This window comes from Trichosurus vulpecula, chromosome 5 (assembly GCF_011100635.1).
Source record: "Trichosurus vulpecula isolate mTriVul1 chromosome 5, mTriVul1.pri, whole genome shotgun sequence".
Taxonomy (NCBI): Eukaryota; Metazoa; Chordata; class Mammalia; order Diprotodontia; family Phalangeridae; genus Trichosurus; species Trichosurus vulpecula.
Window position 1 is genome coordinate 287,649,813 of NC_050577.1, and position 24,480 is coordinate 287,674,292.

General features: G+C 40.0%; 1 protein-coding gene across 3 annotated transcripts in view; it reads left to right on the forward strand.

The window, feature by feature from the left end:
* Positions 1-24,480, forward strand: part of STAB2 (stabilin 2) — a 171,397-nt gene that overhangs the window by 71,036 nt on the left and 75,881 nt on the right. For all 3 annotated transcript variants that reach the window (XM_036760302.1, XM_036760303.1, XM_036760304.1), the window contains 6 exons: positions 970-1,047; positions 8,960-9,058; positions 9,151-9,258; positions 10,734-10,865; positions 12,059-12,187; positions 15,086-15,139. In XM_036760302.1, the coding sequence (XP_036616197.1) occupies positions 970-1,047; positions 8,960-9,058; positions 9,151-9,258; positions 10,734-10,865; positions 12,059-12,187; positions 15,086-15,139 (600 nt within the window). The remainder of the gene's footprint in view (positions 1-969; positions 1,048-8,959; positions 9,059-9,150; positions 9,259-10,733; positions 10,866-12,058; positions 12,188-15,085; positions 15,140-24,480) is intronic.

The window sequence follows — 24,480 nt, forward strand, 5'->3', positions numbered from 1 at the left end:
ACAGATGACATGACCAAGGCCTGGAGATGTTTAGGTGACTTGCCAGGCAACAATTCATGCAATACTCAGAAAACTACATCTACAGAACGGAGTTTTTTTACTCCCTCCTCTTCATGAGTTTTTTGTGTTTGTTTCAGTCTGGATTTATGGATGTCATCAGACAGTGAATTCCCTTATCAGGAAACTCCCTTTGCCAATCACATGGCTCACTCCTCTATGCCTGAAGTCTTAGACAGTTGCCTGGGGTGGCCAAGAAGTTAAGTGACTTGTCCAAAGTCACTTAACTACTATGTATCTGAGGCAGGAATTGACCTTGAAGTCATGTGTGCACTCTGTTATGGATAACATTTGCAGAGGGAGCTCCCAAGGTGGAGAAATAAAGGATACATCAGATCATAGGCTCATAGATTAAACCCAAATGGACTTTAAATGAAGATCATCTAGTCTAACTCCTCATTTTACAGATGAGAAAACTGAGTCCCCGGGAGGTTAAGTGATTAAGGTCATACATGTATTAAGTGGCAGAGCTGGGATTCAAACATGAGTTCTGTGATTCCAAATTGAACCCTCTCCTGTTCTCATTGAGAACTTCTGGGACAAGGTGATAATAATTGGGCACGAAGAGAGGAGAAGTCATGGGTAAGGAAGAGGCCCTATGGCCGTTTTGAACCTGGCATGAATGTGTACCCTTGGACCAGTCATTTCAGCCTTCTCAGCCTGAGTCTCCTCCTCCGTTAAATGGCGGGAGGAGGGGGGGATTTGGACTCAATGATTTCTTAGTTGACAATCCCACGATGCCTCCATACTCACTCTTCCATTCTTTCATAAAGAAATGGGCAAGATTGCTGGGTAAATTTCCTGGGAGCCCTCTTCTAGCTCTAATTCCCCTGTCCTAGCAGCAGCCACAAAGCCACAACCCCAGAGAGCTTGTCCCCCCAGCCTGCTTTTCTGGTCTTGTTTTTGTTCCAGAATATCACCATCGAAGGAGCTAACATCGTGGACAGCGACAACACAGCTACAAATGGCGTCATCCATGTCATTGACAAGGTATCGATTTGCATCTCTTTGTCATGAAGCTGGGGTGTGGTGCTTCATCTTTCTCTTGTTTCTCCTAAACAAGATCTCCCAAGGGGAATCATGGAATCTTTAGAAGTCCAGATCTGGAAGGCACCTTTGGAACAAGCTAGTCCAACCCCCTCATTTTAGAGAACAGAAAATGGAGACCCAGAGAGGGGAGTGGCTTGACCAAGGTCACACAGCTACGTAGAAGCCGAACCTAGGTTATAATTTTGGTCTGCTGAGTCTCAGTCATGTGTTCTTTCCACTTAATGATTCTTGCCTCTGACCACAAAATCATAGGGTCCTAGGTCTGGAGGTAGCTAAGTGGGTAGAGCATGAGCCTGGAGGTTCCAGTCTGGCCTCAGATTCTCACTAGCTATGTGACCCTGGACAAGTCTGCCTGCCTTAGTGTCCTCGACTATAAAATGAGGCTAATAGTAGCACCTCCTTCCCAAGGTTGTTGTGAGGATCAAATGAGATGATATTTTCAAAATACTTCTTATGAAGCCTGGCACATAGTAGGTGCTTAATAAATTCTTGTTCCCTTTCCCCTTCTGCCCTAGCTGGAAGGGATCTCATGAAGCTAGCTAGTCCAACCTCATCATTTGATAGGGCCAGGGAAGGGAAGTGACTTATAGCAAAGGTGGGGTGGAAGGGGGCTGCCCGAACTAGTTAAAATATCATTGAGAAATGCTTAACAAAAGAAATAAAAATACAATGCAACATAGATGATGTTAATTTGTGGTTTTCTAGGTCAATGTAGGGCTGGCGGGCATCATTTCTATTTGCATTTGACACCATTAATTTATAGGCTCATAGATATAGACCTGGAAGGCACCATAAAGGCCATATGGTCCAACCCCCTCTTTTTACAGGGGAGGAAATTGAAGCCCAGGGAGCAGGAATGACTTGTCCAAGGTGTTTTAACAATCTGGCTAGCAGTTCTTGTGGGGGTGAAAGACTAACACAAGCCCAACAACAAGAGTGCTACCAGCAAGCTGCAAAAGCACAGGTTCTTTTGATCAGCTTTAGTAAGGAAAGCAATGTTAAGGGGTTGACAAGCTTACTTTAATTCAGCACACAAATATCATTCACTCAGTTCAGGGGGAAAAGCCAGCACCCTGAACTTCAGAGCAAAATACAAACAAATTACAAACATCAACAGACAGATCTTGTCTGATTCAAATCCCAATTCATAGTTACCAGAATTTAACAAAATCACAACATCCGGGTTTATGAGCTGGAGGGCTCTTAGCTACAGCTGCCCGGAGTCTCTGCATCAGCACCATCTCAAGTGAGAGCCCTTAAACAAATTACAAACATCGACAGACAGACCAAATACAGATTCATAGTTACCAACATCTAGGTTCATCCCAGGAGCTCATAACGAGGGCTGGCCCAGAGTCACTTGCGCCACCACTGCCGTGGGAAAGAGCTCCAAAGAAAAGAAAGCTAACCCCTGGTTTTATATCGTTTTCAGGGTCAAGGGTGAGTCACACATGCGACTCACCCATGTGACCTAGAATCGTCACAAAGAGGCCACTTAAACCCACGTGGTCTAAGAGCCTCTGATGTCTCAAACCTATCACTCAAACTCATGTGTAAACTAGGCCCTCCCTTAGTTGGCCCCACCTTGGTTACCAGTTCACACCCACATAGGTTTAGCACCTAATTGGGGTTTGGGCCTGGGGCTTAGCACCTAGTAACACTCAAAGACACTTAATCATTTTAAAACAGTAAGAAAGTCCCAACTCAATTGATACTACACAAGGTCACACACATGATACACACCAGAGGTTTGATTTGAACCCAGGTCCTCTGACTCCAGAGATAATGCTATTTCCCCTGCAGCACCCTGCATTCACCTTTTCCATTTAAAGAAATTTTTCCTTAATCTAAATGTAAAAATAAAACTATTGTACTTTATCCTTTAACTTTTTTCATTTTATTTATTTTTAAATATCTGTTTTTTCTCCCTCCCACCACCCATCACTCCCTTCTCATTTAAAAGAAATGAAAAGCCTTTATACGTATATACAAATGTGTACGTATATAAATATATAAAGATATATATCATATGTGTATATATACTCACACGTAAGCAAATTAAATTCCCGCATTGGCCAAATCCAAAAATGTGCATCTCATTATGAATCTTAATTCTCTCTCCTCTTTGTCAAGAAATAGACAGCAGGCTTCATCATCCGTCCTCTGACACTGTGCTTGAGTTACTCAGAGTTGTTAAATCTTTCCAAGTTGTTGCCTTTACAATGTTATATAAATGATTCTCCTGGTTCTGTTGATCTCTCTCTACATCAGTTCTTGTGAGTCTCCCCAGGTTTCTCTGAAACCAATCTTTTTGTCGAAGGATCCTAGGAGCATAGATGTAAATCTAGAAGGGACCTTGTTGTTCAGTTTTTCTATTGTCTGACTTTGCGACCCCATTTGAGGTTTCCTTGGCAGAGATACTGGAGTGTTGCCATTTTCTTCTCCAGCTCATTTTACAGATGAGGAAACTGAGATAAACAGGTTCAAGTGACTTGCCCAGGGTCACACAGATAGGAAGTGTCTGAGGCCAGATTTGAACTGAGGAAAACGAGTCTTCCTGACTCCAGGTCAGGCACTGTATGCACTATGGTTCCACCTAACTGCCCAGAAGGGACCTTAGTGGCAATTTAATCCAAACTTCTGTAATCCAAATTTAACTGACCAGGAAATTGAGTCTCAGAGATGTCACCCAAGGTTATTTACAGGCCATAGATATGAATGCTTTCAAAAAGTCAGACAACTCAGTCGCTTGAAGAGCCTACTGTGTGCCAAGCACTATGTGAGTCAGAAAGGCAGCCTTTAGTGGTGGATAGAGAGCTAACCTTGGAGTCAGGACTAGATTCAAGCCCCACCTCTGACACAGACTGTGTAACTCTGGATAAAACAGCCTCTCAATGCCCTGGGAAGTCTCTAAAACCATAATAATAATAATAATAATAAACAAGAACAATAGTTGGCATGTAGGTAGCAGACCTACTATGGGCCAGCACTGTGCTAACGGCTTTGTAAATATTAACTCATTTGATCCTCACAACAACCATGAAAGGAAAGTACAATTATTATCCCTGTTTCATAGTCGAGAACACTGAGACAAACAGAGGCTAAGTGACTTGCCCAGGGTCACACAGCTGGTAAGTGTCAGAAATCAGATTTGAACTCCAGACCTGATGCTTTATCCAGTGCTAAATATGTTTCAAAGCAAGTGTTTATCTGCATTTTAGCAGAGGTTGTTGCTTCCCAGAGGCTCCCTATACCAATGAAATCACTGGTCTGATAAAAAAAAAAGGTTGAGGGAAGATAAAGAACAGTATTCTTGATGTCTATCCAACCCTAGTGATATCCTGCATATTTGTATCATAAGTTCAAATCAAGTAGAAAAGAGGGAGGAAAAGAAGAGTTGTCGTTTTCTCCCTTCTCCCCATCAGAAAAGGAGAACCAGACAGAAAAATTGATAAGATTTTTTATTGTTTATTAAGGCTTCCTTTTGAGTGATTAAAAGGCATGTTTAGTGGAGTCAACAAACTTTGTTAAGCACTTACAGTGGGCCAGACCCTGTGCTACGTGCTGGGAATACAAATAGAACCAAAAAGAAAGACCGTCCCTGCCCTCAAATAGCTTCCATTCTAATGAGGGAAGCTGGAAGGAGGAAGGAGTTTGGAGAGAGAAGAAGTACTCAGTAGGCTTTATAGGGAAAGGCTGGGAGGAGGGAGACAGTCAGGCGTATAGCTTTGAGAGGAATGAGCTATGGCTGGCTTGGGCACTCCCCTAAAAATGGAAGTTCTTCGAGAAACCAGCCAATCAGAGGGAGGAAGAGATAGGGCACTTCCAGCGTGTGAAGTCCAGGGCTGGAATGAGCTTCCAGGATGGAGAGGTCTCTGGGACATTGTAGACAAAATCCAACAGAGTCTTACATACAGCCTGGAGAGGAATGAGTGATAGAAAAGAATTAAGATTTGAGGAAATGGAATTTAAATTCTTAGGACCATTAGTTTTAAGGTTAGAAAGAGCCTTAAAAGGCATCTGATCCAAGCTCTTCCTTTTTATCAGTAAGAAACTTGCCCAGGGCCACACAGGAGGCCTATAGCAGAACTGCGCTTCCAAGCCAGGTTTTCTGATTCCAAATCTGGCACCCTTTCCACTCCACCAAGAATTTGGAGTTGAGTCCTTTGGGATCCCAGGATTAGAGATTCAGAGGGCTAAGGGACCTCTGAGGCCATCTCATTTTCCAGATAAGGAAACATCTATAAAATAGGTAACAAGAAGGAAGGAGACTCACTGAAGGTCACACAGATAGCAAATAACAGCTGCAGTACTTGAGTTTGATTTAAAACTGCAAACAGGACCTAGAGGACAATCACAGCCTGGAGGGGGCAGGAGGGGAATGGAGAAAGAAAGGCATTGAGGGGAAAAAAAACTAATTAGACATCTTCCTTTTAACTATAAGTAGTCACCTGATACTTTGTTCGCTGGTCTCTTTTATCTTGAGATTCCAGGAAAAAGTCATCCAGTGTCAACTTAGGAAATAGAAACTATTATTCAGAATTCTTGGGGCATTCTCTTGCACAGATGAGATCATGAGCCATTGTCACAGACTGGCACTGAGCTTCTAACATTTCTCAGCAGGTGACTCATGATTTCAGAATCCATGCAGAGTCTAGGCCTGAGTAGAATGCAAAAGCCCATTACTTATATTAAGTATTTTTTCCCTTTCTGATTCAGACTTCAAAAAAAAAAGATACTGCAGAAATAGAGACTTCTCCTTGATCCTATGGTCTCTGGTTTTTCTATCCTCCATATTCTCAACCTTTTATCCCACAATCACAAATTCTCTTTTTTTGTTGTTTGGAGGGGAGAAGGCAGGGCAATTGGGGTTAAGTGACTTGCCCAAGGTCACACAGCTAGTGTGTCAAGTGTCTGAGGTCACATTTGAACTCAGGTCATCCTGACTCCAGGGCTGGTGCTCTATTCACTGTGCCACCTAGCTGCCCCCAAAAGATGTCATTTTTTTTCTTTTCTCTTTTTTTTCTTTTTAATTTAATCACAAGCTCTCGATGTGGAAAGGGATCTCAGAGGCCATCCTGGATTTCTATGACCTTAGATCAGTCACTTTATTTCCTTGGGCCTCAGTTTCCTCATCTGTAAAAGGAAGGGGTTAAAACTAGGGCACCTCTATGGTCCCTTTCAGCTCTAAATCTATGATATTATGAATCTAAGAGGTACTTTACCCTCTGAGATTACATTCCATCTTCCCTGTAGACCATGTATGTAGCTGCTGGCCTGCATGTTGTCTCCCCTATTAGACTGTGAACTCTCTGAGGGCAGGGCCTGGTTTTGCCTTTCTAGTGCTCAGCACAATTCCTGGCAATTAGTAAACACATAATAATGTTTGTTGACTGACTGATTGACTGTTACCGTAGCAAGAGTACACTCCACAGTATCCCCAACAAATAATCGTCCTGTGTCTTCTTGATGACCACCAGTGAAGGGAAACTCAGTACCTCCCGAAGCATCCCATTCCATTTTGGACAGCTTGCATTATTGGAAAGTGCTTTCCTTGTTTTGAGCTAGAATCTACCTTTCTGTGACTTCACCCATTGGTCCTCGTTCTGCCGTCTAGAGTCAAGCAGAGTAAGCTGGATCCCTCCTCCATAGGAGGGCCCTTTAAGTATTTACAAATGGCTACCATGAATTTTGAGTCTTTTCTTCTTCATACTGACCATTAGGGTTCAGAGTCATCTTTGATAGAAGCAAGATTAGAAGTAGGGCCGTTTTTGAACAGCTCATCAACCCCCATCCCCAAGTGGCAAACACCGGCCTCTGTATATGTGTGTGTATGTATGTATGTACATATATGTATATGTGTATATATGTATATGTTTGTGTATATAATGTATATGTGTGTGTTGTGTGTATATATGTATGTATATGTCTATACACACATACATACACGTGCACACACACACATACACACGCACACACACACACACACACACACACACACATATTAAGGCAACCAAGGCATAATGAGTCTCGGGGAATCCTACCCACCCTTTTAGGTTCTCATGAAAGGCAGCATGGGGAAATAGAAAGCACCTATGATTTAGAACCAAAGGACCTGGCTTCCTATTCTGGTTCTGCTCTTACTGTGGGACCTTGGATAGAAAATGAGGAGATTGGAGGAGAAGCTTTGAAGGATCCTGCCAGCTCGAGGTGAATGATTCTATGACCCTAAGTCACTTCATTGGAACTTAGCGTACTCATCTGAAAACAACGAAGACCTGTAAGGTCCCTTCCAAATCTAGATCCATGATCGTGTTGTTAGAACCACGCTTACACTGTCTGGGAATAAACTTGTACTCGTTGGAAGGCCAAGAAGGTGTTCATTGTATCCTACATTTATTCCTCCTGAATAAATGGGTACATTCCCTGAACAGAATAAGGGGAGTACAAGGGACTCAGACAAATGCCAGTCCTTTCATTGGCTCCTAATTGGAATCTCCTTCCTGGCTCTTCATTAGCCAGATGCAACCCCCTGAACTGCCCACATCATGCCTCCTTCAAACAGCTCTTTAAGCATGCCTACAAACCTGTAACCTGATCAGAAGCCTGGTCTCTACTATAAAGCTGGGGGAGAGGGGAGATACTTTCAACTCTGTGGAAACCAAACTCTTGCACCATTTCTCACAATGTGATCCCAGACAACTTCAGTGTCAGACTGTGCTTAATTAGAGTAAATTTAAATTAGTTGAAATGAATCATGTATCTTGAAGAAGAAATAAATTAATCCACAAGTATTCATTAAGCACCAACTATGTGCCACACACTGTACTGGGCCCTGATGATATAAAGACAATAAATGAAACAATGAGTTTACAAGTACCCCTCTAAGGAGAATGAATACAAAGAGAACAAATACAAATAAATACAAAGTTGGCCATTCTAAGATAGTTTGAGAGGGAGTCATGAATAGTCGAAATGATCCAAAAAAACTTCTCTTAGAGCAGAGCTTCTTAGCCTTGATAGAAATCTTGGGGCCTCTCTGAATTTGGATGGAGAAAAAAAGAAAATTGCATCTTCATTTTCACTTGCCTCAAAATGAAATTTAACATTTCCTTCCCTCCATTAAAAGCATGGTTCTGAGAAGAGGTCCATGGGCATCACCAGACTACCAAAGGGATCCAAGACACAGTGAAGATAAAAAATCACTGGACTAGAATAGCGGTAGGGAACCTGTGGCCTTCTAGGTCCTCAAGTGTGGCCCTTTGACTGAATCCAATGGATTTTTTTTTGATTCAGTCAAAGGGCTGCACTTGAAGATCTAGAGGGCCACATGTGGCCCCAAGGCCACAGGTTCCCCATCCCTGGACCAGAAGAATGAGGAGCCATTTAAAAACAAAATCTATAATGGATTATTGTTGGTTTTTTCATAGCATGCCCTTGATAAAATGAACTCAAATTACAATAGCAAGAGAAATATCAATTCCCTGGTCTATTTCCCAAGACTGTAGATTGATCAGCATTGGAATGCGTTCTGTGTGAGTATGTGAGGATGAAATCTTCTCTAGGCTGGGAAGCTACTGGCTTGAGGCAGAAGGTTGGACTAAATGATGGATGTCCCAAGGTCTCTTCTAGGCTTCCAACTCTAATAGCCATTCAATGTGGTCCAGACCATGGCCCTAAGAGTACTCTTAGAAATATTCTCAGTTTCTCAAGCATTTAACAATTTGGAGAGGTAGCAGAATCTCTCCTTACTACTACATTGGCTATTGAAACATGTTAACTGACACACCATATCAGCAGGGCAAATAGCATATTATCCAGGTTAAATATTTTCTTGGGATCCTTCCTCTAGGTCCTGTTACCCCAAAGAAGTATGAGTGCCTCATTACCCAACCTTCTCAACCGACTGGATCAGATGCCTGACTATTCCATCTTCCGGGGCTACATCATTGCAAGTATTCATGTCATTTTGGGGATAGAATCATTTTATTTCTATGGGAAATAAAATCACTTATGTGTTCTTTTTCTTCTCCCTAACCCTAGCAATATAATCTGGCCACTGCAATTGAAGCTGCTGATACCTACACAGTATTTGCCCCAAATAATGAAGCCATTGAGAATTACATCAGGGAAAAAAAGGCCGGCACACTAGTACGTATTAGACCCAAGCCCCATGGCTGTAAGCACTACATTTATTCATTAAGAATGTTCACCTATGTCCAGGAATTGAGGGTCACAGACCTAGAGAAAGAAGGAAAGTCAGAAACCACCTAGTCCAACCCCCTCATTTTAAGATGAGGAAACAGGCCTAAAAAGGTTAAGCCATTTGCCTAAACTTACACAGGTGGTAAGAAACCAAGCTAGGTCCTCTGACTTTGTCTGGCTCTTTTCCCACTGTCCCTGTGAGCTAATTTTTCTGCATGTGTGTAAATTATCTTTTCCTTATGCTCAAAGATCACGTGCTTTTTGCATCTATATCTTTGTTCATGTAGCATGGCATTGGGTGCTACACTTGGAGCCAAGAAGACCGGTGTTCAAATCACACCTCTGACACTATCCATGGGACCTTAGGCAAGTCACTTAACTTTCCTAGGCCTCAGTTTTCTCATCTGTAAAATGAAAAGAATGAAGTAGATGGCCTCTGAAGTCCCTTTCAGCTCATCACTAATGAGCCTGTGACCCTTACTAGTTCTAAGTTTATGAGCGTATCATGCGGTCTTCCATGCCTTCCGTCTTCTTCTCTACCTGTCTGAATTCTGCCCATCGCTCAAGGCTCACCCCCAATTCCCACCTCTTGTGCCATCTCCCCAGTCAATCTGGCCCATAGTGATCTCTCTCTCCTCTGAAATATACAGGGACACTGACTATGTACATCAGTCACTTGTCACTTATCTGTCTATATGAAGTTCGCTTTGTCATATTTATGTCTCCATCACACTACACACCATCCTTGCACTGTTGATGCGCGATTGTCTCAAGGCCATTCATTTATAACTTAGCCCTTCAGTTTTGCCTTATGATTAGGGAACATTTTTGTCTTTCTCCATCTCTTTGTACAAGATAATATTAGCCAAATCTCCAAGAACAAGCCAACTCTGCATTCTGATCAGTCTGTTTTTTTCAATTCAGGTTTATCTCATTAGATTAGAAACTCTTGGGACAGCTAGGTGGCACAGTGAATAGAGCACCAGCCCTGGAGTCAGGAGGACCTGAGTTCAAATCCAGCCTCAGACACTTGACACACTTACTAGTTGTGTGACCTTGGGCAAGTCACTTAACCCCAATTGCCTTGCCTTCCCCCCTCCAAAATAAAAAGTAAAAAAAAAAATTAGAAACTCTTGGAGGGTAAGGGCCAGGGTTTCCTATGTCTCTGGGTCCACCACAGTATCTAGAACAAAGCCTGACATAGCCATCAATCAATATGCATTTTTATTAAACATCCACAGTTGGTTATATATGTACAAAGAAATGAAACAATCCCTATTAGCCAGGAATTTACATTCTAATAAGGAGAACAATGAGGTATAAAATATATGCAGCATAGAGTAATACAGCATACAGTGCTTTTAAGCACAAGGTAGGGACAGCTACCGAGGGGCTGATGAATCAAAATTGTATGTTGTCAGGAAGAGAGCATACTCCGGTATCACATTATTCTAGAAGAGAAACTCCTGAAGAATGATCTACACAACGGCATGCATCGAGAGACCATGCTTGGAGTTTCATACCTCGTTGGCTTCTTTCTCCAAAATGGCCAGGTGGGTGGCATCCTTACATCTCACGGCTTCCATCATCAATCATTACTCTGACTTATGGGCTTATAGATCTTATAGGTAATGCTCATCTTTCCAGTTCTGGGCACCACATTTTGAGAAGGATATCAAAAAGTAAGAGCACATCCAAAGGAGGGTGGCTAGAGTGAAGGAGCTGGAGATGAGAGCATTCGATGACCACCTACAGCAACTAGGAATGCTTGTTCTTTAGAAGAGGAGACTTAGGAGGGACCTTAAGGCAGCGGCCTTCAAGGCTTGGAAGGTCTGTCATGAGACAAGGTCATCAAATCCTTTTGCTTGGAGCTGGGTAGTACAGATGGAAATGATAGAAATTACAGAGATGAAGGTGTAGGTTTGATATAAGAAAAAAACTCCTTAATGATTAGAACTGTCCCAAATTGGAATGTGTGAGGGAGAGCAGTTGACAGATATGAGGGGTATTGTGGGGATAGAAGTAACAAGATTTGGCAAGTGATTGGATATGTAGGGTGAATCAAGGATGATACACAGGTGGTAAACCCTGGAGACTAGAAAGATGGTGGTGTCCTTGACAGTAATAGGGATGTTCAAAAAACAGGCGGACGTATGGCAAAGGGTAATGTAACAAGGCCTGAAGAGCAGTTCATAACCTATTCATACTCACTTAACCTGCGCAACTCCTTCTGGACCGTTCAGACGGAAGGGATTGGCTCTTATTAAGCAGTCACTACTGGGGAGCCAGAGCCCATCTTCCAACAGGCATCTGTATCAGCCAAGAGATGATCCTGGGAGCTGGGGTGGGCATTCTAAGTGATGTAGAATTTTTTTCAGTGGCATCTGTGTGGCTGCTGCTGTGGGTACCCAGGTAGGGATTCATTTATAATTACCCTGGGGGCTGAGGCCCAACTCAAAAGAGGAAAGGATAAGAGTTTGGGCACTGAAGACAGAGGACAGAGTAGGCAAGTCTTAGGAGACAGAGGTAGGCATGATTATGATGGAAGCAAGTCCCACAGTGAGCTATTGCAGTGAGAGAAGAGTGCACCCATCTTCCCATTCTCCAATTAGTTGTTCACAAACCTTGAAGTCACGACAGCCCACTGGCAGCAGCCCCACCGTCCCTTTTGGAGACCCCTGCCTTAGAATGCTCCAGATATCAGCCCACAGGTAACAAAATGTCCATTTGGTTCTCTTTCTCACAGCTCTATGTAAATGAGGCCCCCATCAATTACACCAACGTGGCCACTGACAAAGGTGTCATCCACGGTTTGGGGAAAGTCCTGGAAATCCAGAAGAACCGATGTGATAGCAACTACACTACTATTTTACGAGTAAGTGGTCCCCAAATACAGATGATGCTGTCAGTCATGAGAATCTCAGTCCCCCCAAAAAAGCATGAAAAATAGATTAAAGGATTAGGAATAAGGACGTAAGGGACAAGGGAAACTATTGCTATTTATCTCAAGCAAGCATTTGGTACCACAATGATAAAGGACTGGGCATGGAATCGACAAGTTCAGTCACATCCTGTGCCCCCATTTGGAGTTTTCTTGGCAAAGATATTGGAGCAGTTTGCCATTTCCTTCACCAGGTCATTTTACAGATGAGGAAACTGAGGCAAACAGAGTTAAGTGACTTGCCCAGGGTCACACAGCTAGTAAGTGTCTGAGCCTGGATCTGAACTCATGAAGATGAGTCTTCCTGATTCCAAGCCTGGTGCTCTATACGCTATGCTACCTAGCTGCCCCTGCAAGACTTGAGTTCAAACGCTTTCTAGCTGTGTGACCCTGAGCAAGTCACTCAGTCTTTTGTTTGCCTGTTTCCTCAGCTGTACTACGGGGATAATAATAGTAAGTACTCTATAAAAATGAAAGTGTTGGACTGGATGGTTTCTAAGATCTCTCTCAACTCCAGATCTATGATTGTATTATCCCCAATTTACACATGAAGCAGCTGAGGCTTCAACATGGCCACCTAGCTAGTTGTGAGGATCAAATGATCTAATATTCGTAAAGCACTTGGCACAGGTTCCCTCCACCACTGTTCATGACTTAGGATATCATAGGATTATAGATTTAAAGTTGGAAGGTATGCTAGAGGTTAGCTAGTCCAGCTTCTTCCCCAATTTACAAGTGAGGAAACTGAGACCCAGAGAAGTTAAGAGACCACACAAGTAAGGTAGTGAGTCAGGATTTGAATTCATGTCTTCAGCCACCAAATCCCACTCCGGATGCTCATCACCTGTTAAGTGACTTTAGACAAATCAATCCACCTTCCTGGGTCTCAGGATCCTACTCTATAAAAATGAAAGTGTTGGGCTGGGTGGTTTCTAAGATCTCTCTCAACTTTAGATCTATGATCCTATTATCCCCAATTTACAGATGAAGCAACTGAGGCTTCAACATGGCCACCTAGCTAGTTAAATGGCCCAGATGGGATCAACCCAGTTCTTCTTACTCCTGGGTCTAGAACACTTTCCATAACTCTGTTACTGGTTTTGTATGATAATAAATTCATACTAAGCCATGAAGACTGGACTGGACACAATCATAAATAAAACCCTTAAGCGTTTACAAAGCCCTCTACCTACAATGAGAGGTAGCTAGTCCAAGTAATAATACCACTTTTCAGATAAGAAAATTGAGGATCAGAAGGGTGAAGGGTGAATGCCAGGTCTCATAGCTAGTAAGTAGTCAAACCATAGGGTTCCTATTACAAATCCAGGGTCCTTTCTGCTATATCCAACTGCCATTCATTGTCAAAGTGGTGACAAAAAATTCAGATCCTGAGTGGTGTAGACAAAAGAAAACCTGGATCCTGAGTGGTATAGACAAAAAAACACACTAGATCCTGAGTGGTTCAGGAACTGGCCGCAGAGAGATGGACTATGGCAGTGCTGTGCAAACTGTTTTGATCATAGATGTTCCATCAGTAAAAAGAACATTTTGAGCTCACACCCTCGGTATGTCAGCAAGTCAAGCCAACAAGCATTTATTAAAATACTTACTTTGTGCTAAGCTCTATGCTAACTAAAAAGGAGGGTTATATTAACTTATTTATAAATCATCTGTCTATGCTACTGTACTAATTATTATATATATTATAAAGCACAAAAATAGACATTTAAAAGGATGAGATAAAATGAAATAATATTTTATCCTGGAGGCAATAGGCCACTGGGACTTATTGAGCAGAAAAGTGATATATATGATCAGACTTTCTCTTAAGGAAAATCTCTTTGGCCATTGAGTGGAAGAAAGATTGAAGTGGAGAAAGAGGGAAGGAGACCAACTGAAAAACTGAAAAGGTGAAAGGGAATGAACTAAGTTGGTGGCTATGTGAGTGGAGAGAAGGGTCTTATGACTGAAATATTGTAGTAAAAATGGCAAGATGTGATAACTGATTAGATACAGCGGAGTGAAGGACAATGAGGAAATGACACCAGGGTTATGAGAGTGAATGCAAGGTTGGAGGTGCTATTGACTAATAGGAAAGTTTGGAAGAAGGAAGAGTTTGAGGGGAAAAGATAACCTTCTGAGATGCCAACCCATCTCAACCCATCCATGCCTGCTTAGCCTGTGCAACTCATTTATCCAACCCAAAATGCAAAGAGGGTGTGGGTCTCTTGCTCACCAAGTATTGCCCCAGAGTACAACACAAAACCCACTCGTGGATGGGCTGTGTCCCAGCCCTGAGTGGGGAGGAGGGTAGAGAGAAGGTGAGAACATGAAGGGGACAGCAAAGAATTTTGCCTGCACAACTACTACACCTGGGTCATAATTACGTTATGATGGACTTAAAGGGCCTATACTAGGCATAGCCAAAGGAATCCTGGGGGAGGAGTGGTGGAATGAGAGAATGTTGATCCAAATTAGGTGAAGGGCTGGTTTGGTGCTGGAAACATGCCCACTGGGAGGGTGGCATGTGACCCATATTCCTACTCTTTGGTTGATCTTATGCCCCTTTGTGACATTTTATACCTCTCTTGTGATATCTCCCTAAATTGCCCTTCATTTTGGAGACCCTGGACAAGATGGCATCTTGGCATCCCTTTGAGTTAGTTTGAGCCTGTCTATAGACTAAGATACTTTCTAAAGGAGTATAGGATGATAAGATCTGAGAAAGTCATAGATCAAAGGGGCCTCAGAGGCCCTCTACTCTAATGATCTCATTTTTCACCAGAAGCAATAACTCTGAAACGTTTCCTTTGCTTTCTGTTTCTTACAAAGGGAAGGTGTGAATATTGTTTTCTAAAGCAATGCCCTCCTGGAACCAAACTTGTGGTAAGTATTTTCCAGAGTGTTGGAGTCAATTTGTATGGGACTGGTAATGAGGTGTTCAAACACAAGGGAGAACCAAGTCAGGAAAGTAGAGCGGGAGAACAAGGCATACACTGGTAATGAGAGAATTTTCACTTTGCTGCCTCTGGGGATTATAGCCAGGAACAATAGCTAACCATCCTCCAGAAACATTAAAATTGTTCACCTGTGTTCAATACTTTGATTTATATGCTTTGTCTATAACCCACCCTCCCAAACTGATCATATGTCTTGTTTTTTGAAATATATTTTTATTTATTTCATTAAATATTCCCCAATTAAATGGGGAAATCTTTTTTACATTTGATTTTTAAAATTCTGAGTTCCAAAGTCTCTCCCTCCCTACCATCACTTCCCCACCACTTGAGGAAGGTAAGCAATGTGCTATCAATTATATATGTGAATAGATGCAAAATATATTTCCATATTAACCATATTACAAAATAAAACACACCAAAAAGCAAGAAAATAAAGTTTCCCCCAAAAGTATGCTCAATCTGTTCTCAGAGTTCATCTACTCTCTCTCTCTAAAGGTGGATAGCATTTTTCATCATAGCTCCTTTGGAATTGCCTTGGATCACTGTCTTAATTGGAGTAGCTAAGTCTTTCACCGTTGATCATACTTACAATATTGATGTTACCATGTACAATGTTCTCCTGGTTCTTCTTACTTCACTTTGCATCAGTTCATATAATTCTTCTCAAATTTGTACCAGGTTTTGTTACAGCACAAAAGAATTCCATCACAATAATATACCATAACTTGTTCAGCCATTCCCCAATTGATGAGCATCCCCTCAATTTCCAATTCATTGCCACCACAAAAAGCACTGCCATAAATATTTATGTACAGATAGGACATTTTCCCTTTTCTTTGATGTTTTTGAGGTACAGACCTAATAGTGTGGTGTTGCTAGGTCAAAAGGTTTATATTTTATAGCCCTTTGGGCATAGTTCCAAATTGTTCTCCAGAATGGTTGAACTAGTTCACAACTAGTTCACAACTTCACCAACACTGAATTATTTTTTCCACAACCCCTCCAGCATTTATCATTTACTTTTTCTGTCATGTAAGCCAATCTGATAAGTGTGAGGTGGTATCTCAGTTGTTTTCATTTGCACTTCTCTAATTAATCATCATTTAGAGCATTTTTTCATATGACTATTGATAGCTTTAGTTTCTTCTTCTGAAAATGGCCTGTTCATATTCTTTGACCATTTATCATTTGGGGAATGGCTTATATATTTTATAAATTTGGCTCAGTTCCCTGTACATTTGAGAAATGAGGCTTTCATCAGAGAAACTTGGTATAAAATTATTTTCCCAGTTTCCTGTTTTCCTTCTAACTTTGATTGCATTACTTTTGTTTGTGCAAAACTGTTTTAATTTCATGTATTCAAAATTATCAGTTTTACTTCTTATGATGCTCTCTATCTCTTATTTAGTCATAAACTCTTATCCATAAATCTGACAGGTAAAATATTCCATGCTCCTCTAATTTACTTATGATATCACCCTTTGTGTCTAAATCATTTATCCATTTTTGACCTTATCTTGGTATACAGTGTGAGATGTTGGCCTATGCCTAGTTTCTTCCAAATTAATTTTTAGTTTTCCCTGAAATTTTTGTCAAGTAGTGAGTTCTTACCCCAAAAGCTTAGATCTTAGGGTATATCAAACACTAGGTTACTATGGTCATTTACTACTTTGTATTGTGTACCTAATCTATTCCACTGATCTACTGCTCTATTTCTTAGCTAAAACTAGATTGTTTTGATGCTTACTGCTTTGTAATATAGTTTGAAATCTGATACTGCTAGGCCACCTCCCTTCACATTTTTTTTCATTGATTCCCTTGATATTCTTAATTTTTTGTTCCTCCAGATGGATTTCATTATTATTTTTTTCAAGCTGCTTAAAATAATTCTTTGGTAGTTTAACTGGTATGGCACTGAATAAGCAAGTTAACTTGGGCAGAATTGTCATTTTTGTTGTATTGATTCAAACCTCCCCATGAGCAATTAATATTTCTCCAATTGTTTAGATCTGCCTTTATTTGTGTGAAGAATGTTTTGTAATGTGTTGATATAGTATCTGGGTTTGTCTTAGCAGGTAGACTCCCAAGTATTTTATATTATCTACAGTTATGTTTAAGGGAATTTCTCTATCTCTCCCTGCTGGGTTTTGTTGGTAGTATATAGAAATGCTGATATTCATGTGAGTTTATTTTGTATCATGCAGCTTTTCTAAAGCTGTTCTTGGTTGCTACTAATTTTAGCTGATTCTCTAGGGTTCTCTAAGTATACCATCATATCATCTGCAATCATCATTGCTTCCTCATTGCCTATATGTATTCCTCCAATTTCTTTTTCTTATCTTATTACTATAGCAAGCATTTCAAATACAATATTGAATAGTGGTGGTCATGATGGTGTCACGGTTAAAATTAAGGCAAACTGAGGCACAAAGTTCTAAACACAATTGCCAGCAAAATAGATCTCTCAGCTCCTCAGCCAAAAGATCACAAGATAGGGCTTACTAGGCTTCATATCATTTCGGGAAATACAAGAGAGCAAAGAACAAGAAGAATCAAAGATGGAAAACAATATGATTGGATGGAAGGCTGGAAGGCATGGCTAGCAACACTCCTGCTTCCATCTTGTTGTTATGGAAAGCTATAACCACCTTCATGGCTAGCTAATGTCACAGCAATGATAGATCAGACTTTCTTGAAGGACAGCCAGTGTTGCAGAGATAAGACTTCCTGGCACTCTCCTGCATCTTGCAAGGCTTGTTAGTGAGATAACAGACCTCCCTTAATGGTACATGGGTATGCAAGGCTTGCTAGTAAGATAATATATCTCCCTTAATTGTGGATGGGCGGTAAGATGTGTAGAGATAATATATTTCTTTGAATTAAGGTGATTTATGGAAAAACTTAGCTCAGAGAGGAAAGCTAAAACCTCAGAACTTAGAAAAATCACTTAGTTACAGAATAGAATCAATTACAGAATGGAATTAAATATAAAATCAGTTTGATTTTCTCAGTGGACATCCTTGCTTCATCCCTGATCTTAATGGGAAGGCTCCAAGTTTACCCCCATTACAAATAATGCTTGCTCTTAGTTTTAGATAGATGCTACTTATTATTTAAAGAAAGGCCTATTGATTTCTATGCTTTCTAGTGTTTTTAATAGGAATGGGTGTTGTATTTTGTCAAAGGCTTTTTCTGCATCTATTGATATAATCATATGATTTTTGCTATTTTGTCACTGATATAGTCAATTATGCTTATAGTTTTCCTAGTATTGAACCCCAGCCCTGAATTCCTGGTATAAATTCTACCTGGTCATAGTATATGATCTTTGTGATAAACTGCTAAAGAATTGCCTTGCTAATCCTTTATTTAAGATTTTTGCATTGATATTCATTAAGAAAAGTGATCTATAGTTTTCTTTCCCTGTTTTGGCTCTCCCCGGGTTACATATCAACACCATACATGTGTCATAAAAAGAATTTTATAGGACTCCTTTACCTATTTTTTCAAATAGTTTGTATAATATTGGTATCAATTGTTCCCAAAATGTTTGGTTGAATTCACTTGTAAATCCATCTGGTCCTGGAAATTTTTTCTTAGGGAGCTCTTTGATGGCTTGTTCAATTTCTTTTTCTAAGAGAGGGCTATTTAAGTATTTCTTCTTCTGCTAATCTGGAAAGTTTATATTTTTGTAAATATTTATCCACTTCTCAGATTATCGGTTTTGCTGGCATGTAATTGGACAAAATAACTCCTAATAATTTCTTTAATTTCATCTTTATTAGTGGTACCTTTGCTCTTTTCCTTTTTGATACTGGTAATTTGATTAATTCTTTTTTATAACAAATTAACCAATAGTTTGTCTATTTTATTGGGGGGGGCAGTTCATAAAGCCAACTCCTAGTTTGATTTACTAGTGGAATTTTTTTCAACTTTCAATTATATTGCTCTCTTATTTTCAGGATTTCCATTTTGGCGATTAATTGGGGATTTTTAATTTGTCTCTTTTTTTAGTTTTTTTTAGTTGGATATCCAATTTTTATTGATCTGCTCATCTGCTCTTTAATTGATATACACATCTAGGGATTTAAATTTCCCCTAAATAATTTTGGTATGCTGTCTCTTTGTTGTCATTCTCTTTAAGGAAATTACTGATAATTTCTATGATTTGCTCTTTGCCCTATTCATTCTTTAGGATTATATTGTTTAGATTGCAATTAATTTGAAAACTATGCTTCCACAGTCCTTTATTGAATGTAATTCTTATTGTATTATGGTCTTAAAAGGGTGCATTTAATATTTCTTCTATTCTGCGTTAGTTGTAAGATTTTTATATCATAATACATAGTCAATTTTTGTAAAGGTTCCATGTACATCTGAGGAAAAAGTATATTCCTTTCTATTCCTATTTGGTTTTCTCCTGAGGTCTGTTGTATCTAACTTTTCTAAGATTCTATTCATCTCCTTAACTTCTTTCTTATTTATTTTATGGTTAGATTGTTCTAGCTCTGAGAGGGGAAAGTTGAGGTACCCCACTAGTAAAGTTTTACTGTCTATTTCCTCCTGTAATTCATTTAACTTTTCCTTTAAGAATTTGGATACTATGACATTTGGTCTATATATGTTTAATATTGATATTAATTTATTGTCTATGGTGCCTTTTAGCAAAATGTAGTTTTCCTGCTTATCTCTGTTTATTAGGTCTATTTTTGCTTTTTCTTTATTGGAGATCATGATCGCCACTCCTGCCTTTTTTACTTCAGCAGAAGCATAATAGATGCTGCTCTAGTCCCTTATTTTTACTCTGTGTGTGTCTTTTTGTTTCAAATGTGTTTCTTGTAAACAACATATTGTTGGACTCTGGTTTCTAATCCATTCTGCTATCTGGATTTTTATGGGTAAGCTTATTTCATTCATGTTCACAGTTATTATTACTAACTGTGCATTTCCCTCTATCCTTTTTTATCCTAATTTCTCTCTCTACCTCACCTTCCCTTTTTCCCCCTCTAAACTCTGTTTTGCTTCTGAATGCTGCCTTTCTTTATCCATCCTCCCTTTTATTCCCCCACCCACCCCTGCCAAACTTTTCCTCCTACATCTCTGTTGGGTAAGATAGATTTCTATACACAACTGATTTTATACACACATAAATATATGTATACATATACATGTATACATATGTGTGTGCATATATATGGATTATATGTGGTTGTGTGTGTGTATCCCTCTTTGAACCAGTTTAGATGAGAGTGAGTTTTAAGCATTGCCTACCCCCACCATTTTTCCCTTCACTGAAAAATTGTTTCTTTGCATACCTTTTTCATGTGAGATGATTTTCCCCATTCTTCTTCTCCTTTTCCCCTTCTCCCAGAGCATCCCTCTTTCTCACCTATCCATTTTTTACATCATCCCAATATAATTGCTTCACTCTTGTGCCCTCTCTCTATGTATAATCCTTTTTACTGTCCTGATGATAATAAAGTCCTTAGAATTTACATGCATCATCTTCCCATGTGAGAATATAAACAATTTAATGTTATTGGATTCTTTATGATTTCTCTTTCACATTTGTCTTTTTCTCCTTCCTTGCATCTTGTATTTGACAGCCAGATTTTTTTTATTTAGCACTGGTTTTTTCCATCAGGAATGCTAAAGAGTTCTCAATTTCATTAAATATCAATTTTTCTCCTTAAAAGATTATATTCCATTTTGCTGGGTAGGTTGTTCTTGGTTGTAATCCTAATTCTTTTGCTTTCTGGAATATCATATTACACCCCCTTGGCTTCTTTAACTTGGTAGCTACTAAATCTTTTGTGATCCTAACTGTGCCTCCATGATATTTAAATCGTTTCTTTCTGGCTACTTGAAATATTTTTTTCTCTTTGACCTAAGTGCTCTGGAATTTGGCTATAATATTCCTGGGAGTCTTCATTTTGGGATCTCTTCAGGAGATAATTGATGGATATTTTCACTTTCTATTTTACCCTGTAGTTGCAGGATATTGGGGCAGTTTTTCTTTATAATTTCTAGGTTCTTTCTTTGATCATTGCTTTCAGGTAGTCCAATAATTCTTAAATTATTTCTCCTTGATCTATTTTCTAGGCCTGTTTTTCTTATGAGATGTTTCATACTTTTGATTTTGTTTTATTGTTTCTTGATGTTTCATGGAGTCATTGGCTTCCACTTGCCCAATTCTAATTTTCAAGGAATTATTTTCTTCCATGCACTTTTGTATCTCTTTTTCCATTTGACCAATACCGGGTGAGGGGGTTGTGTTATTTTCATCAGTATTTTTTGTACCTCTCTTACTAAGCTATTCATTGTCTTTTTGTAATTTTCTTCCCTTGCTCTCATTTATTTTCTTAATTTTCCTCTATACTCACATTTCATTTTGAAAATTAATTTTTAACTTCTTCCAGGAATTCTTGTTGGACTTCTGTCCAATTCTCATTTTTTTGAGGTTATTGCTTATAACTATTTTGACATCCTTGTCTTCTTCTCAGTTTGTGACTTGATCTTCCCTGTCACCATAGCAAATTTTTATGCTCAGGTTCTTTTTTTGTTGTTTCCTCACTTTTCCAGCTTATTTCTTGACTTTGAATTTATGTTGAATTTGTGTTCTGTTCCTGGCTTGGGGTGGGGGGAGTGTGGGGTAAGGGGAACTCTCCCAAGCTTCCTGCTTTTTTGCACTACTGTTTTCAGAGCTAGTTCTGGGCTTTGGAAAATTTTCAGTGTGATTTGGTTAGAGATGTGTTCACTGTTCTCCTGGTGCTCATCCAGGAAGAGCTCCTGATCTCTTGGGATTACAATCACTACTGCCCCTCATGATCCTTGATCCCTTGTGACCAGAAGCAGTACTGTTCCTCAGAGCCTTTATTCCCTTTTGACCAAAAGTCCTCTTTTCTGCACTTGAACTGTGACCCAGCAGTAGGTATGAGCAATGGAGTTGCCAAACAGCTTCTAGTCCCATATCCAGTTTTAGCACAGGGGTTCCCTGTAACCTCTTTCTGACCAGTTGCCAGATCCCTTTACTGTCTCTGGCTTGAGAGCTCCTAAAGCTGCTGCTGCTTCTGTCACTACTACCTAGTCTTGCCACTAGTGTTATATCCACATGGGCTCTGGGCCAGCCTCCAGCCCCATGTCACACATCTTTCCAACATCCTAAGCTGTATTGGGTTAGAAGAATGTCTCAACCTGACCTTTTTTGGCTCTGCCACTCCAGAATTCAATTCAAGGTATTTAAAGTTGTTTAGAGGGAAGTGGTTGGAGAATTTGGCTGAGTGCTTCCTCTACTCCACCATCTTGGCTCTGCCCCTGGAACTCCCATGCAATGTCATGATCCCCATTTTACAGCTAAGAAAACTGAGGTGGAGATCAGGTGACTTTCCTAGGGTCCCATGGGTAGAAGATATCAGGGCCTAGAGCAGAAGTCCAGATGTTTTCATTTTAAGTCCCATGTTTACTTTGGCTACACCGCATTGAAGAAATACTTATCTACAACCATATCCATTCTGGATTGTGTTTTCTACTAGCCAGAGATCCTTTTATAACAGAAATGAAAAATCAATTTATCTAGACATATAAAGAATTTATGATGAAAGAGACAAGGAGAAAGAAAGAAAGAAAGGATGAATGGAAGGGAAGAAGGAAAGAAGAGAGGTAAAGAAAAGAAAATATTAAGCATCTGAATTATAGGTGCTAGGGATACAGATGCATTGGGGATACAGATACAAGCAAACAAGACAGTCCCTGCCCTCAAAGAGTTTACTATTCTAGTGGGGAATGTCATCAAGTGAAAAAGATCAGCTGAAAGGGAGATAGAAATGGCTTGGAAGTGAAGTAGAAACCTGGATAGGACAAAATCAGAACCCAGACTGGGTCCATGGTAGAGTCTAGTTGTCCAACACGGAGCAGGTGGGGGTGATGGCCCCATTATAGGTGAAAGCAAGAACTGAGGAAACAAAGACAGAAACAAAAAAGTCTCTGTCTTCAAAGAACTTTCATCCTAATTTTTAAAAATACCATATATGAGGGCAGTGGTGCCAAGAGAAGGGAGTTTTGCTCAGAGGAATCACAGGTGTGGTGAGTAGAGCCACAAGGAAGTTGACTGTCGTGACCTTTCCAGGAATTATGGCAGGATTGATTTGATTACTATTTCTGAGATCCAGAGGTGGAAAGCAGAAGGAAAGTTAATGAATATGGGGGCAGGACAGATGGCAAAATGGCTTGGGGGTATGGGATGGCCAGATGGGATGAGAAGCTTGTTCTGGGAACAACTAAATATAGTAGGTTGAGTTAGTTTGCTCTCACTCACCAACCAATGAGGACAGCTCAGCCTTCCGGGGGGTGAATTCCAAAGCTGCATGGATGAACTTCCAGGTATTGGGGGGAGGGAACCGTTCTGGACACATCATTTCTGGAGATCCTGTTATAGAAAAGGAGAAGATGGGATGAGCAGGAATGAGCAGATCTGATTTCCTTTACCTAATTATCTTTGTATTTTGTTGCTATGAAATATTATTAGTATTTGTTTAGTATTTTGTGCCATTACAGTGCATGCTTTCATGGTGCAGGATCGAGGATGCCGGCACCTTCTATTATGTGATGATTTGATGATAATTCATGTCATGTTTCCATAGCACTTTGTGTATAGGATCTCATTTGGGCCGTCCCATAACCTTAATCAAGGTTAGTAATCACTTTAATCTCCATGAGTCACAGTTTCCTCAGCTATAAAATAATATTATTCATTATATCTAAAGAATCTGTGAGAAGGAACTGGCAAGCCATTCCAGTGTCTTTGCCAAGAAAACCCCAGATGGGGTCCCAAAGAGTCAGACGTGAATGAAACAACTGAACAGCAACATGTATGAATAGAGCAATCTTATAATAACAGCTAATATTTACACAGAACCTTAAAGTTTATAAAATCCTTTACAAATTTCTGCTTTTATCCTCATAACCACCCTAGGAGAAAAGTACTATTATTACCCCCACTTCGCAGATGAGGAAACTGAGCCTGAGAGTAGTTAATTGACTTGCCTTGGATTCACAGTAAAAGTATTTGAGACAGGATTTGAACTCAGTTCCTCCTGACTCCAAGTCTAGCATTCAGCATATACTGTATGTGATGTCTGTCTGCCCCCATACCTAACACCTCCTTCACAGGATTTTTGTGAGGATCAAATTAATTGATATATGTAAATAGCTCCGGAGACCGTAACGCTCTCTAGAAATGTTGGTTTTTATTAATGCTGATGTTGTTAT